At 50.4% G+C, this 17,116-nt stretch overlaps 1 protein-coding gene across 1 annotated transcript; it reads right to left on the bottom strand.

Annotated features, from left to right (window-relative positions):
- Positions 1-7,008: 7,008 nt before the first annotated feature.
- Positions 7,009-16,722, bottom strand: LOC119102685 (protein transport protein sec31). Its single transcript, XM_037226143.1, has 6 exons — positions 16,560-16,722; positions 16,060-16,187; positions 12,019-12,205; positions 10,899-11,552; positions 9,659-10,592; positions 7,009-7,235 (listed from the first exon to the last, which is right to left on the bottom strand). Exons 1-6 carry the CDS (start codon positions 16,680-16,682, stop codon positions 7,009-7,011), a joined length of 2,253 nt encoding a protein of 750 aa, XP_037082038.1. The 5' UTR covers positions 16,683-16,722.
- Between the last annotated feature and the right edge of the window lie 394 nt (positions 16,723-17,116).

Raw genomic sequence — 17,116 nt, 5'->3', positions numbered from 1 at the left:
TCCGCTGGCCCCAAGAGGCTATTATATCGCGTCGCGCAGCGCAAAACGCCGCTTATTACCGGTGTGAAAATTATCTTGCGGGTGTATCCGCAGGGGTTTACAATCAGGCACAACAACAAATTTTGCACTACAAATTATTTCAGCGCACCGCAGGCACGCCAACTTTGTTGCATTACGCATAGCACCATGGAAGGCTTTTAATCTAATTATTTTGAGTTGTCCTCGATGCTATATTTAGTTGTCAACAATCAATCAGGGCATACTGATGCATGCACAAATTTTATGAACGGTCTGCAGCCTCGTTTCCTCCTTAACCACGCTCCTTAAGCATCAGAACTTACAAGGAAACCAAATGGTTATTCGGTGCACACCTGTCGTGAGCCCATTAGTACGAACCGTTAGGATTTGTTGGCATGCCAAGTAGGTTGAAATGCGGGCATTAATTTGCAATGTCATCTAAATTGCAGTAAAAACCCCACGTCATGTCAGTACAGGGCAACTGAGCTACGGGCACGACGAAGTTTCGTTAGTGTCTTCAAAGGCCTTGGAGATCGCGCGAATCAGTCGCAGGCGCACGAGATCCGGTCCAAGGCGGCTATGATATTGTTCTATTTACACGAAGCTCGCTTTACATCTAGGTATTACTCGCGCGTCTCGCTCACCCGTTTACGTAACGATTCTATTTTAAAAAGTTTGGCAGAGGTTAGACCCTGTTGCATGTAGGTCGCCACTGCATAATAGGTCGCTAGTCGATGTATACCAGCGCGTACCATCTCTGAGGCTGAGCGTCCGTTCGTACTTCAGCATTGCAACTCGATATCTCCATTAACGTCTCAAATATCGGCATTCGATGGCTTCTTTCTAATATCCATTCAAATGTTTCAGATATGCAAGCATAACATCACAGTTTCATTCACAGGAACTTTTCCAGCTGCACAATAACAGAGTGTTAGTTATGCAAACACAATTTTGCCGCCCGATCACATAATATGCTTCCGTCAGAAAAAAGTACATAAAATACAATATCAACAGAAAATGCCAGGCGTGCCTCGGTGATTATATTCATGCAAATAGCCCATTTATCAACCTGTGCTCTGTTTGCATGGTGCGGCCTGACTTGCCTCTCAAAATGGACTGACTTGTTATGTAAAAGTATATTCTACTCTGAAATTTCAAACTTCTGTACCTTCAATTTTTGCAGCTGCTCCATGTCTTTTCTGTCATCATATGCTGATCCTATGCTATGCCATAATACATCATTATTTATCGAGAACGATATCAAGTAAGGGATGATAGCCAAACTTTGTGCGTGCGCTGCTGGAAGACGGTACCTATTTTCTTTTAAGAGACGGGACCTACCTGCTGCTGGGTGACAACACCTACATGCTGTTGGGAGCCGGCACCTGCCTGCTGTTTGAAAACGGCACCTACGTGCTGTTCGGAGACGGTACCTACCTGCTGTTGGGAGCCGGCGCCTACCTCCTGTTGGGAGACAGCACGGCACCTACCCGCTGTTGGGAGCCGGCACCTACCTGATGTTTGGAGACGGCACCTACGTGCTGTTCGGAGACGGCGCCTACCCGCTGTTGGGATCCGGCACCTACCTGCTGTTCGGAGATCGTAACCACATGCTGGCTCGATGCCTAAATTAGTACCGACTAAATAGTTTCTTTGGCATGGCTCGGGAAAGGAGCGGCTCCATCTCTAGCCCCGACCTTCAAGTACACTATGGCCACCCTGCACTGCGGACTGCCGGCCCTGTTATTTGGCTGCGACAGCTATGTGGGCTTACTAGCCGAAGCCGAAGCCGAAGCCGGAGACCTGTCTGTGTCTGCGTCTGCGTCTTGCGTGCGCGTGCGCGTTGCGCGTGCGCGCGGTGTGTGTGTGTGTGTGGTGTGTGTGTGGTGTGTGTGTGTGTGTGTGTGTGTGTGTGTGTGTGTGTGTGTGTGTGTGTGTGTGTGTGTGTGTGTGGTGTGTGGTGTGTGTGTGTGTTTGTGTGTGTGTGTGTGTGTGTGTGTGTGTGTGTGTGTGTGTGGTGTGTGTGTGTGTGTGTTGTGTGTGTGTGTGTGTGTGTGTGTGTGTGTGTGTGTGTGTGTCATTGGGGCTCTGCGACGAGCTCAGTTGTTGAGACTTTATGACGTTGCCTGACTCTCAGCCTGGCAGGAACGGCGGGCGCTGCGGCCATCGAACCCCCGTACCTTTGGTTTCTCAGGTGTGTACTGTTAAAAGCAGACGCGTCAACCACTTCACTATCGGCACCATTGGAGAGTGTTTCAAATGAAAAGCAGTTCGGAGAGCTGAGATGGCCGAGGAGACGTGTCTGTTCGGAGCTAGTCTCGGAGACGAGTTCCAAGCCGCGGAATGACCATGGTGACACAGACCTGGACGATCGACACGGTCGCGAAGATTCAGCGACATTGCTCCAAGTGTGTCAGAATACTGGGCCAGCGACCAGCGGCTGCTCCCCCCCCCCCCCCCCCCCCACACACACCATCCAAGTCTGGGGCAGCCGACACAGACACCGGCGTGCCTGGCATGGACAGCGCCAGGACTTCGTCCGAGCCTGCGTGCCACACAAGGCACCGATCCGATCCTTGTCCTCACAGACTGGAGGAAGGTCAGCGCGCCCTCCGTGGCTCAGGCTGGGCAGTCGGGCGGCTCCCGGCACCGGCGGAAGCTTTCCGCGAGGATTTCCGCCGGATGGAGGCGGCGTTCTGCATCGCGCTACGGAGTCGCACCAGCTGAACAGGAGGTCAGAGGCGGCCGCCGACTTCCTGGCGACGCCACAAGCCAGGTTTCCCACCTTATCCCTTCTGCTGCGCTGAAGACCTTCACTCGCGTCCGAACAATCATGCACATGAAGGCTATCAACGAACCCAGACGGCGAAAACGACGGCCAAGTGTTGCAAACATTACGTTAAATAGATGCTGAGGTATGCCTAGCTACCACCAAGAGGTATGTACGCCCGCTGGATGAGCCGGCCAGGTGAGCTGGACGGCCGGCAGTCGTATATTCGTGCACACTCCTCCCGTGCGTGTGTACGCATGTGTGTGTGCGTGTGCTCTTGTTCACTTCAGGTAGTACCCATTGTGTATTGGACAAACATGGCACCCATCATTGGCTTGTTCATTTCGTATTGTTCTTCTTTGGGACCTTTGTAATGTTTGTTTCTTCGGCATCCTGGTGTAGTACAGCTTCTTTAACTTATTGCATAACTTTTTCGGCGTCCCGGTCATCACATCAACACAACTGAGCCTTGACTCAACTGTCACTCGGTTCTGCCGTATTTTCATAACGCGAGGTGATAAGGGACGGGATTGAGGGGACCCCATGGTATTTTCGTAATAATAGTGATAGAGCCTCGTGGGAAAAGAGCAGATTGGTCTCTGTAAGACCTCGCGATTGTTTGCGAATTTTGCATTCACATCACTTCCGTAGGCGAGCCCAAAGATTCTCGTGTATGTATCGTGAAAATAATACGCTTCATCTTAGCATGCCAACGTTCATGAAACCATGCGATGTGTGGCATCATTTAACGTGCATCGGCGTGCTTCCCGCGCAATTTTGGCCATTTCGACACATATGTTTTTGAACGAGTATGCATGGTGCAGGGGTTCCGTAAATGTAACAGTGCCATAAGGGGTAAATGCATAGCTTTCATAAATGTATCAGTGCTATAAGGGGCCTATGCAGTAGCTCCGTAAATATAACATTGTCACAAGGGGTTATGCAGGGTTCCGTAAATTTAGCCGTGCCAAGAAGGGTTATGCAGAGGCGCCGTAAATGTAACAGTGCCATTACGGGTTTATGCAGGGTTTCGGTAAATGTAAAAGTGCCATGGGGGCGTTATGTATGACTTTCGTAAATATAACAGTGTTATAAGGGGCTTATGCAGGGGTACGTAAATGTAACATTGCATAGGGGGTTATGCAGGGTTCCGTGGATTTAACCGTGCCGAGAAGGGTTGCACAGAGGCTCCGTAAATGTAACAGTGTCGTAAGAGGGTTATGCAGGGGTTCGGTAAATGTAACAGTGCCATAGGGGTGTTATGCATGGCTTTCGCAAATGCAGCGGTGCTATAAGAGGTTTATGCAGGGGTCCGTAAATGCAACAGATGAAGCTTCATACGATGTGGAAATGTTCATCTCAAATTGCCTTGTGATATATAGGAGGCTGAAGGAAAGGTGGACTGGTGTGCTGGCATCGTCACATATTCAGCTGGGCTCAACGTAAGCCCCAAAATCTAGTGGGTAAAACGTGTTAAAAAATGTGGTGTATGCGCTGTCCCAAACACAATGCACAAAATGCACAAAACCGGAGCACTTGCAGCTCTAGACCCCCTCTTTTATGCAGCATTCCTCAGTCCGCGTCATATGTTTCAGAACTAGCCATTCGGTTATGGCAGCAACAGCTTAGGAGTTGCGCTTCTCCGAAGAACAACCAGCATATGAAATCATATGGTCGCAGATGACATAAACACATTCCTGGGCCTTCTCCCAACAGATGACGGCATGCGTCAGCACTGACAGCGCTCCACGGCCTGTTGGGTGCACAGAAGCTGGTAGTGCCGGAAAAGGATTGGCTTGTTGGAGATAATCTCAGAAATACCTGGGCACGGACTGGTGAATCAGTGATGTATCTGCGCTTTTTACCGATGGCAGGGCAAAGAACTCAGAGGAATGATTGAAATGACCGATGATTTTACGCAGCCAGACCTGCTTTGCATGGTAGAGCTGCTTTGCATTTGCAACCAGAGCTGCTTTACATTTGCAGCCAGAGCTGCCTTGCTTTGCGTCTGCACATTGACGGGCCTGGTTTCAAATCGAGCGCACTTAATCCAGATAACAAGGGTCGTCTGGCTTAGGGGGCATGTCGTCGCCTATTGCTGGCATGCATTGTGATCTAAGCCGAAATGGCGCAGGCACGGGGGGGGGGGGGGCACAGGGGGCAGGTGCCCCATCCACTTAATGTTCGAGGGGCCTTTTGGGCTCCTCGCGACCGACGATTAAGGACCGAAAGGCCAGCCGGAGTTCGCACCCAGGGGCCCAACCCGCAGGGCCGGACGTTCTAATGCTAGCCAGAGGGCCCTTTCGGCTGACCGGGGACATCCTGAGTCTATAAGGGCTTAAATGCCGGTCAGACAGCACCAGCTCCGCACAGTAAGCTCAGTATCAGGATGTGTTTCAGGGCTCATTTTCAAGCACGAACAAAGCCGGGGCCAGTAATTAAAACTAGTCGGGGCCCCTGTACCTGTCACGGACCCACAGTGCCTAACAGGGGGTTCTGTGTTGGTGAGGGGCCCCGGTTCGACCAAGGGTAGTGTGCAATGAGGCCAGAAGAGAGGCCCGGGGGCCCACCGAAACTGACAACCAAGAGCCCTATTGGAGGCCCATCACACCGGCGGTGTGCGCTCAGAGCGCCCGGGTAATTGGTTGTCACGACTAATGTACGATTGGCGCTTACCGACGCTACCAAGCATTGGTGATCGTATCGAAGGCAAGTCTACGCATACTAATGTCAACAATAACATGCTCGTACCATGATAGCGAATCAGTTCGATTGCAACCGCTCCAGGCGACTGACCTACCGTAGCATATTGAACGGAGTGTCCCACATTCGTATGGGTTTCGAACTGTGGTAGCGATCTTTGGCGTTATTCGGGACAGTTTACAGCCCTGTCCCCCTTCAGACTCTAGTTCCTGAGCTACACGCCCGCGGAGATGTGCAGGCTTTTTGGTGCATTATATTTCAAGGCCACCCAGGGATGCATGGCGCTATTGACATGTCACTCAAATACTGTCACCTCACTGGTCATGCGGCGTTTGAGGCCAAGACAAATATATGATGGTCGAATTATTCGCGTCTGGCATGCGTGGGCACGATTTCTAGAACCAAAGGTCTTCAGTTCGGTCTTTACCAAAGTTATGCGTTCAATGCAAGTTTTAAACACAAATCACGTTCTGTCTTACATAATGCAGAAAGTTGGACAGTAGTACTAGTCATCACGAAAGTAAGGTTTTTGGAAAAAAATAACACCTATACTAAGCATGTGAATGCCAGTATTCGATGATAAATGCATGATAACAAGCAACATGCAATAAAAAAACAATAGATCCAGTAACATTTCATAAACTTCACAAGCATTAGAACCACAAGTATTAGTACATGTATATCTGTTTATTTAGTGAACAACAACCTGACGGGTTGATATGTCAGAGCACCACGAGAAGCGACCAAAACACGTGCAGGCAACGATATTTGGATTCTGGAAACGCTGCATCCATTGCAACGACACCTTGCACGAAGTTGAAGTACCACAAGTGAATCAGCCCGTCCGATAGGGAGATAATTTTGTGCAGCCAGCTTGGCGGCTCCCTGACGTCATACGAATGTTCTATGACGCAATTAAACGATGACGTATAAAGAAGCATATGTACTTAAGTGGAAGTACAGCAACTAGTAGAGTGGTTTGCATTTAAAAGTATACAAATAGCTATAAGTGAGCTTATTTCATCACATCTGATATTGCATCAGTTTCTCGAAATGTTGAGCATTCTCTCTAATCCACACGAACTTGTTGGTTTTTCGTCTTTGCCCTGGTCTTACCCTCACTCCTCTACTACCAAATTTTTATCGTCTGTCCTATCCGGCCAGTGGAGGAACAATTAACTTTTTTCAAAACGGGACTTATCACCCTGATTCTGGCGTATGCAGGTGGAAGTTCTGTTTCTTAAATGAATTTTTTTCTCGAATCGTGAACAACAAAGCAATCTCATTTCAAAGCGCGAGATTTTGCTACAAACGTATATTAACGAGAAAAAGCGATAATAATATTGAACAAGCAACAACCCAAGTCGCCATCACTGCAGTGAGACCTCTGCAGTGTAGCCATACGTACTGAATGTTGGGCAAACCCACAGCCCGTGCACAGACCATCACATCGCCTACCGCAGAGATAAGTTCTACACCAGACCGCATTCCCCGCTCTGCGACCTACCCACGCCGCCCTAAAACATGCCCGGTTTGTCTGCTGCGGCCCAGCCGTGCCCGTCAGCGGGTGCTGGCTCTGGCGTCGACCCTTCCTGCTGAGCAGCGCTGGGGGCAAACCGCACGCTGCCCGGCGCGTGCTGCTGGTGCAGCGCTGGGCTCGACCCGGCGCCGGAGAGCAGAGCGCCAGGACGGCGCTCGTCGGTCGGAGCGTGAGCCTGGTACGGCGGAGGCGGGTCCGGGTACCCTGCAACGGCCGAAGCAGGGTCACGGTGGTGGCAATGGTCACACTGCCCATTTTTTTCTCATGTTGAGTCCGTCGTTAAACCTGACCTCGCCCTTTCATTTCAAGCGCTAACGTTAATCTAGATTATGAAGGCCTTAACGAAAAGTAATTTGGTTCGAGGTTTACGGCGCCACTCAGCTGGGCTTGAAGGTGAGGAGGCCACTGCTACCTGGGTGGGAGATACCCCTCCAACTTGGGCTGCCTTATGGAGTGCTTGTGGAGTGCTTGGGAGTGCTCGTGTCGCTTGAGAGGTGCGCTCTACTCGAACCCGGAGTACCACTCCCCCTAACTTTGCAAACGTCTGTTTCTTCTGATGTCGAGTCTGCCGTTAAACTTGACCTCGCCCTTTCATTTCAAGCGCCTCGGCATTTAGTTCGGGGTGAGCCCAGTAGAACACTGCCAATATTTCAGTTTTGGACTTTCCCAGCTACCGAGAACGCAGACAGGGCTCATCAGGTCCTAGCTGTCTACTTGGTCTGTGCTGTACTTGTGCGGTCTGCTTGGAGTGCCCTTTCACCCGACTTTAGGCCCACCTCAACCAGAGCCCGGGGTAACCCTTCACCCGACTTTGGGCACACCTCAGCCAGAGCTCGGGGTAACCCTTCACCCGACTTTAGGCACACCTCAGCCAGAGCCCGGGGTAACCCTTCACCCGACTTTAGGCACGACCTCAGCCAGAGCCCGGGGTAACCCTTCACCCGACTTTAGGCACACCTCAGCCAGAGCCCGGGGTAACCCTTCACCCGACTTTGGGCACACCTCAGCCAGAGCCCGGGGTAACCCTTCACCCGACTTTGGGCACACCTCAGCCAGAGCCCGGGGTAACCCTTCACCCGACTTTAGGCACACCTCAGCCAGAGCCCGGGGTAACCCTTCACCCGACTTTAGGCCCACCTCACCCAGAGCCCGGGGTAACCCTTCACCCGACTTTAGGCACACCCTCAGCCAGAGCCCGGGGTAACCCTTCACCCGACTTTGGGCACACCTCAGCCAGATCCCGGGGTAACCCTTCACCCGACTTTGGGCACACCTCAACCAGAGCCCTGGGAGCCCTCTACCTATGTCTGTCGGCGCCTGCTCTCTTAAGCCGTCCTCTTCATACAGCTACGGACAGGCTTTGCTTGAGCTTATGGTGCCTCTCTGCTGGACTGGGCCCTATCTATTGAACTCAGGAACTTGGGCATTGGGTTCCATATACACTATTGGTTTGGAGGCACCTTACTTCGGCTTTGGGACTACCGGACAATGGACATGGACGAATGGGCATTACTAGAACGTTGGAGTGCTTATCTACTAAGGCTAGGGACACCATTTTTCTAGGAGTCTGGGGCACCGCTCCCCACCTAGGCTCTGGGCTTCTCCGCTTAAGCTTGAGACTTGCTTTGCCTGAATTTGAGACATCCCTCTGCGCAGGGGCTGTGAAGCCTTGGCTTCCATTCGAGTTTTGAGAATCTCTTCGCCTGGGTTTGGCATAATCCCTTTACAGGGCTTAGGAGGAACGACAGCTATACCGGAGTTGTATGCCCTTGTTTCGGGTCCGTGTCACTGAGTTTTCTTAATCGTACGAGAGGGCACCACATTTTATAGCGTTCAGGGGACCTACGCTCAAACTTGAGTACGGTTACACGTTTACTCTCTAATAATATACTTATGAATGCAATACGTATAATACGTACGTACGTAATACATAATAAAAATAACGATACGTAAAATGTGCAAAAGTAATGATAGTATACGCATCAAAATAATACGTGATGATGCTAACCCCTTATTATAATGCGTATAATAAGTGGTTATACGTATACTCCCTTCCAAAATTCTGCATTCTGGAAACTGTTTGTTATGCATTGCACACAAAAACATGGGGAATTGCCCTTTTGCCTTTTGGTATGGATAAATAATTATACGATTTGCAGGCACCAGGCCCAGGTTCACTGGTGGCAGCATATGGCGGACTATTTGCAGGCAGCAGGCTCAGGTTCAATGGTGGCAGCATAAGGTGGGCCATTTTAAGATTGCGATTTCGTAGTGAAGACCAAAGAAACCTTAAGCCTACATGCACAGCTGAAAAACCCTGGAGAAATGCAGTGAAGCTCTGCTGTCGAAAACCATTCGCTGCCTAAAGCAGGAACATCCGCCGGATATGACGAGGATCAACTAGCCAACGTTTAGGAAACTACGGCCCAGGCTGGAGGAGGGGCAACGCGGCTGACTTCCGGAGCAAAACAGCGGAAACTACAGCATCGTCGCTCACACCAAGGAGGAAAAGCCCCTGGGGTCGGAGAACATCCTAACACACTAGCGCTTCCTCTGTTTACGAACGTGGCTCGTGTGTTCGTACATCAAAAGCTCTATAGGTGGCAGCACCTGTTCGACCGACGTACCTGGAGTTCGGACTCTCGGCATGCCCTCGGTCCCGACTGGTGAAGGCTCCATGAAGGGATTGAGAGCAAACCGCTTCTCTTCTCCGCCTTCACAGAGCGGCGTGGGAGTCAGATCCCCAGTCAGAGCTGCAGTTGAGGTCCGGGCGGCAGCTACCATCACTGGCGCCGGATCGCGTGCTGGCGGCCCTTGGGACGGCTGGGCCCGCTCCGTCGTCTGCTGCGGAGCATTCGGCTGCGGGCGTTGGATCCCCTGTCCGGGAAGGGCAGAGCTGGCCGGCTCAATAATCTGCTGAGGCTGAGGTGCGGTCTGCTGCGGGGCAGACTGCTGATTTGGCTGCTGGTACGGCTGCTGATTTGGCTGCTGGTAAGGTTGCTGATATGTCTGCTGATTTGGCTGTTGGTATGGTTGCTGATTTGGCTGCCCATTTGGGTGTTGATATGGCTGCTGAATCGGCTGCTGATATGGCTGCTGATATGGCTGCTGACAGGGTTGCTGATACGGTTGTTGATTAGGTTGCTGATACGGTTGTTGATTTGGTTGCTGATTTGGATGCTGATACGGCTGCTGAACTGTTGGCTGATATGGCTGCTGACTCGGCTGCTGATATGGTTGCTGATATGGTTGCTGGTAGGGCTGCTGACCGGGCTGCTGGTAGCAGGGCTGAGACATCATAGGCATCATCATCATCTGCTGCTGCTGCTGCTGCTGCTGCTGGCCGCTGCTCTGCTGGTTGGTGCTGTTGCTCGTGTTGTTGCTCGTTACCACTGTGACTGCATCGCCCACGGCCTCCCTCTGTAGGGCAACTCTCGACTCGAAGAAATTTCGCAACTCCCGGACCAGGAGGTGGGCGGCGGCGGATGCCAGCACGTGCAGAACGAACCCGAAGAAGGTGATCAGCGCGTTCGTCAGGATCAGCGACTCGAATTCCTCTACCTGTGAAATACGAGAGCATGTTCCACAAGATTCAACAAGATGGGTTAAACAGGGTTTAATGAACGGAGGGTTCAGCGGTGCTAAAATGTTCTTGGGACCAAAATCGAGCGAACGTCCTGGCGACGATCACAACTATACGTGTTTATAAATGTTAATGGATCGCATTTGCATGCATTTCAAGTCAGCACAAGTTGGAGGAACGAAAACCAAGGAAGTGAAACGAAGTGCACTTTAATGAGCCATTCACCCCGGCGTCAAGCAAATGCCCGGGAGAGGGGCTTTAGGGTGACATCAGGGACATCGTACCTTTTTCAGTTCCCGCAGGATGCGAATGTTGAACGTGTAGAGGCAGCCCTGATTGATAGCCACCTCGTAAGTCTTTTCACTCAGCGACATGTTCTGCAGGTTCCATATGTAATCAAGTTTCGGAGCCAACTCCCTCCACTTGTCCTGGGAACTCCAGTCGTCCATGAAGTCCTTGGCGGCTGAGCTGATCTGGCCTCGCAGCGTGTCGGCCAGGTAACCTGTCAGACTCCTGCGTCGCAGCTCCGATCGGCCCGCACTGCACAGTGGATCATAGCCCAGTGTCATGTTCACTGGCTTCCTGGATTCACTGTTGTCGCTTGAGAGGAGCAGGCCCGCCACTTCACCGAACGCGATGTGCAGGGTCTTCTTCTTGGCGGAGTCGAAAATAGCGCGCATCTCATCGCCCCAAGAGAAATAGTGTGGCCCCATCCTTGCCGCGTCCAGGCTGCCCATCTCGTCCAACCAGCCCATGGCCCTGCCGAAGGCCTCCTTTTCCTCCGGCGAGACGCTCGTGAGCTGTGTGGAGGGCGGCACGTGACCTCTCATCACGCGTCGCACGTTGGGCGTGACGACAGTCAGCTGCTGGTATGACCGGAAGAGCGCCGCCGCCGTGCCGAACTCGACCAGGGCCATGGCGCCGGCCAGCAGCACGAACTGTCGACAGCTGGACGTCAGCCAAGCGGCGGTGCCGCCCGCTACACATACAGAACGCGTGCCCCATGTAGCGATGCGTCCTTGCACCACAACTGGGCGTCGCTCTGGGGCATCGAAACACGCACGGCTCTGGCATTAACAACGCAACATCCACCGCGAGTTAAAATACGAAATGGCTGAAAGACTTCCTACGAGGAAGTGCTGATGAAAAATACCCGGGACATTCACATCAACAGTATGGAAATATAGCGATAGATATGTTGACAAAACGTGTTGTGCTGGACGGAGCAAGGAGTTATAGGCTCTGCACACAAGAGGACAAAACATGAGCTGTTTTCTAAGTTCATGCTCTCTGTCCCACGAGATAAGTATGAGTGTGGTTATCGTTGTTTCAAACCAGAGTTCAACTTGTTACTTGACATTTAGATCCCATACTAGGCATCCACCTTAAGTGTCTGGCACATACCAGGAAGAGCGTGGTGTGGTTCTCGCAGCAGGTGCCGAACAGGCCAATAAAACCGATGGTGAAGATGATGAAGGAGATGACGATAACTGTTCGGTACGTCCTCCGGTTTCGCAGCACCAGGCTGCACTCACATGGATTTCTCTCTGCGCTGCATTCCTGGCGCACAATGTCGTGCTCCCACTTGATTCTGAACAGATATGGGCGGAACAATGCGTCAATGGGCACCAAAACAAGCAGAGAAACGAGTGTGGACAGGATACGGTACTAACCTAGACACTCATGGCATGCAGTTAAGATACGGATACGGTACTAACCTAGACACGCATGGTATACATTTTGCCTTGGAAAAAGTACATTGGAGCACACCAGATAGCATAAATCAGACTGCAGCAATTTATAGGTGTGTAACTTTATTCATCAATATTACAGCAGACTTCAGAGGTAAAGCAGTGCAGCTCACTCAGTGTAAGCAGCGGTCTTTGTTGTAGGTCATGCGAATGTTAGGACCAGTCAGCATGTGCATTCAAAGCAGAGGTACCTCATAGTTTTCAGGAACGGTATTAGCAGTGTGCAGGTACACACCAGCCGGGGCATCGCTTTATATGCGTTCCGGGAGACCTGAGCCCTCCCCTTTCTAATTCTTATTTGAGCCCCCAAACGTCGCCCTGAACCACCACAAGTGAACAAAAATGGAATACTGGTCCGAAGAAATGGATGTTTTTTGGGACGATTAGGCAATAAGTACACAGATGCATCACAATTAGAGGCATATGCATTTTGTACTGAGTAATGCCCTGCAGCTACAGATATATCTTTATCATGCCAAGTCCCTCATATAAATTCATATATAGACCAGTCTGCAAATGCTTTTGACAAGTTTTCGTTTGATAACACATGGACTGGAAAAAACAATTGAATGCAATATGCGGAAGCTCTTAAAAGTACAGGAAGGTCCAGATAAAAGTTAACTCACGTTCTCCTCAACAGCGGCTAGTGAATTTGTCGCGCAATCGTGACTGATGGTTTTTGAGCGCAAATTGAATGACGAATCACAAGTGAAAGATAGTCATAGGCTCCACACCTGTCGAGTCGCGCCAACAAAAGGTACCCCAGATGGCCCCTGGCGGTGCAAGATACAATGCAGCTGATCCTGCTACAGGTGCCCGATCGTCCGATCATTTGTACACGATGACTCCCTGCATCTTAAGTCTGAAGGTGGTCTTGAACTTTTGAAGGCTTGCTGGCCTGTCCATGTGGTTTTCGAGGTTACACCAAAGCATAAGTCCAGGGACCACACAGGGATCGCGCCCGTGTCGCGCGCGGTGTCACCCCGTTCCGCTGGAGCTATGTCACCCGTTGTCACCCAGTTCCCCATCCCGATCGATCTATTGAAGTCGACCAGGTCCTCCCAGAAGGGTATCAGAGCGGTTGCAATGCTCGGCGCGTTCCATCCGGTCCTCTGGCGGCACTTGGCCGTGCGCACAGCTGCTGTCACCGGCCGCGGGCTATCCCAGCCACGGACAAACAGCGAACGGTCGAGCGGTCAAACGGCAAACACTGGTCGCTTTCGTAACGTGACATTAAGGTACGATGCGAATCGGAACGAAACTGGAAAATATTAAAACAATCAAAATAACGCGCACCTCAGTGGACAATCGGACAATTGCAATCAGGGTAACGCATCGTTATACTGACCATGATTCAGTTAGGAAGGTCAAATCAGGCTAAACACCAAACAGCTTTCTCATTGGCAGCCTTGGGGTAGTTTATGACGCCCATTTTCAGTTCCTTGATCACAAAAACGTCCAAACAACCATACTAAACTCACCAAGGCAGGATTAGTAAATGACCTAAAATAAGCTCCACCAAGCTTCAGCTTTCAGGAACTTGCCGTTCATGACCGTTATGTTACGTTCAAGTATAAAAATTATCATTGAAGATTTTTGCTAATTTTGACCTTTTTTGGTCAGATGAGGTCACAGACCTGATGTGAATCTGAACAGCGTTTGACGTAGAAAAGGTACCGCGGTAAAACTGGGGCGCGAGAGATCTGAAGGCACATGAGACGTGGTTCTCAAGTTAGACCTTGTTCGACGTTATTTGAGCCGAAAGTCATAGTCCAGAGGTCTGCAAATGTGGCACAAACAAGTTCACATAGAGGTCTAGCTATCCGGTGAATCTGGTGTGTCTATTAGCTTGGATATATCAGCGGGCTCGAATACAACAACTCATCCTCCGAGCGCGCCCTGGCTATCAGTGCCAGGTACCAGGTCAAGCGCCTCCCGGTACATCGCTGAAGTACGAAAGAGCGTGTACTGATTTGTTACCGACTGCGGGCACCGCAGTGCCAAAATCTTAAATCCCTTATTCAAAGCAATGACCGACATATTGGATCGCTATGTGACACGTTATGTTATCGTTATCGTTATCGTTATGTTATGTGACGTATCGTGTTTACAATAAACTAGACCGGCCCTCGCTTGATGCAGCAGTTGCGCCACCATCCGCAGTATATGAGATAAAGGAAAATGTCTTCCAAGTTTTTAAAACACAATTCGATTTCCACGATAAAGCTCTAAAGCCGTTGGAGAACCTCCTATCGCATAATACCAACACACATTCGTTCTTTGTTCCAAGCTTTGCGGTCGATTTCGCATTTTAAAAGATTTCAAAAGTTTGCCTTCAAAAGCTTATGTGTCGAAACTGGTCCAAACCAGTGAAAGGAGAGGATACAATCGACATCGGATTTCAATGCAAGATGCAAACTATGCGTTACAACACTTATGTCAGAACATTTTGACTGTAACTCATTCTAAAGCATCCTAGCCTTAACCCTGAAAAATAAAACATTAATTCTCCGCGATTGATTACATAAACCGGTAGTTATAACTCACTCCTTAGATAAATCAAGTTGAAGCATACTATAAACATTAAATACGCCGACACACACCTACCACCGCCAAATTCACGCACCATACTGCGCACATATTTTTCAAGCAGTCATCGTTCCAGAGGTATAATCCTCCTCCCAGCGGTATTCCGAGCTGGCCCGTTCAGCGTGGTACAGCTTCGTCGCGAGCTCCTTGAGAGAGCGCGGAAAGCCAGGGAAATCAGACAGGCGTGGGCAGAGGCGCATGACACCAGCCAAACGGTGGAGGCAAAAATAGCCAACACATAGCATGCATCTGCGGGCTTGATCATTCCTAGTGTCGTAGTACTGGTAAATCAGCTTGCAAGACGGACGGGACTATTTTGCCCAATAATTAGCACAGACCCGACTCAACAGCCAGATCAATACTGTCTAATCCGATTGTTAAAACAGAAGGTTGGGCAAAAACAAAGCTTAAGTAAGTTGTTAAACGCAGTTGCAAGGAACGTTATTCACATGCATAAGGCAGCAGTCATAGCGTTATTCATCGGAAAAAGGCAGGAGACTCCTGCTATTCGTATAGATAAAGGCATGGTGCCGAAATAACAATGCATCCTATCTCCATTCCCCTGTTTTCTCTCCGATGAACAACGCTACGGCTATTGTTTTATCTACGTCAAAAACAGACCATTCTGTTAGTTTTGCACCCTTTGCTCCGCCTCGCTGAAGGCTTGAATCGTCGGCTAACATTGCATAACACCCACCATAAAATGGGTTCAACCAATCAATAGTATCACGGTCACAGCCAGGACGTTGTTGAAAGTGGTAGATCTCAATAACGATGCTCATACTAATTTTGGACTTTTTATCGGGAACCTCTTGTGGTGAAAAGAGGCAAAATGCGGTACCAAGGGGGGTGGGACAGTATCTTCTGTTATTTTGAAGGCTGATGATCGCCGGTATGAAATCGCCAAACTCATGATGCCAAAAAACCAGGGGCTCATGGCGTTTCGTGCTGATATCACTGATTCGACCTGTCATGTCACCAGTCGGTTGGCGAGTGGCACGTTCAGATTTCGTCTGACGAATCACTTGTTATCACTGTTTGTTGTTAGTACGAGCATAAGCGCATGGTGACGAAGGACGAGTGGTGATAGGTGAGGGGGCCTCACCTGACCAGGTCGAGAGGTGTGTGAGCTTTCTCCAGACGTTCGACCATGTACTGTGTGGCCTCGGAGTCATCGCCGGACATCTTCCACCACATGCGCAAACCGAAATATAGCAGCAGAATGCCGAACACCTGCCGCCGTACATCGTCTCATTGGCAGGCGGGAAGACAAGCCACTCGGCCAGCAATATATGGCGTGATCGAGATATGGCACGTTCGGCGTATGATCACAGGTGTGATGAAAACCGATTTTGTTTTTTGACTGATCGAACGTGCTTCGCTCAATTTGAATGTAAAGGTTTGAACGTCACGCGTCCACACATTTGGATATCCGGCACTCAAAGCGTACATTACATGCGGGTCAGATTCGCAGACAACGGATGCGCAAACATGTTACACAGTACTGCGCCTACTTCCCACGGACTTCAAGAATATGAAGCTAAGATATGGGAAAAAAGCAGATGCGACTGAGGGCCGATCAGACTTACTTCTACTCAGACTTACCACCGACGCGACTGAGCCGATCAAGACAACCACCTTCTGCCACGTGCCAACGCCAGACCACGATCCACAGCCGGTGACTCGGATCCGACTCCAACCTCCCCAACCCCTGTTCCTGTACCTCATTCTCTCCTGTTCCTCGCACCACCCTTCACTGTCTTGAGCTCAAGCCGCTAGCGGACTGGACGCACGAAGCCGCCCGCGCCAACAGGGGACCAGGACATGTCCAGCCGTGGTTCGCAAAGTCACCGGCAGATGCCGGCCCGCCCGCGAGTCAAGGTCTATCACTGCCCGGGGGTTTGGTGCATTGCTTGCTAAAGGACGCCAGTGACCGTAGCCCATGGAACCAATATTTGGGGCTCAGTTTGAAGAATTCAGCATAGCAGATGCAGCATGGTAGCGACCACGCCAACGTTATGGAAATCACGCCACTTTTAGCATTTGCTATTGCATATTACTTTCGGTTGCTACGCCACAACGACCCAAGTCATACTTGATTTACATGCCTACGAGCTACCTTTAGAGGAAAATTGCCTGCAATATTTTAAGACCATTGCACT

This window comes from Pollicipes pollicipes, unplaced genomic scaffold (genome assembly GCF_011947565.3).
Source record: "Pollicipes pollicipes isolate AB1234 unplaced genomic scaffold, Ppol_2.1 Scaffold_5724;HRSCAF=6776_pilon_pilon_pilon, whole genome shotgun sequence".
In the NCBI taxonomy this organism is placed as follows: domain Eukaryota; kingdom Metazoa; phylum Arthropoda; class Thecostraca; order Pollicipedomorpha; family Pollicipedidae; genus Pollicipes; species Pollicipes pollicipes.
The sequence above is the reverse complement of the archived record's forward strand: the minus strand, read 5'-3'. Positions and strand labels throughout refer to the sequence as shown.

Coding starts and splice junctions, on each gene's coding strand:
- LOC119102685 (XM_037226143.1), bottom strand. CDS start 16,682: ATGAGGTACAGGAACAGGGGTTGGGGAGGTTGGAGTCGGATCCGAGTC. Junction 11,553..12,018: donor ACCACACCACGCTCTTCCTG/GTATGTGCCAGA, acceptor AGCTGTCGACAG/TTCGTGCTGCTGGCCGGCGC. Junction 10,593..10,898: donor TCCTGCGGGAACTGAAAAAG/GTACGATGTCCC, acceptor CGTATTTCACAG/GTAGAGGAATTCGAGTCGCT.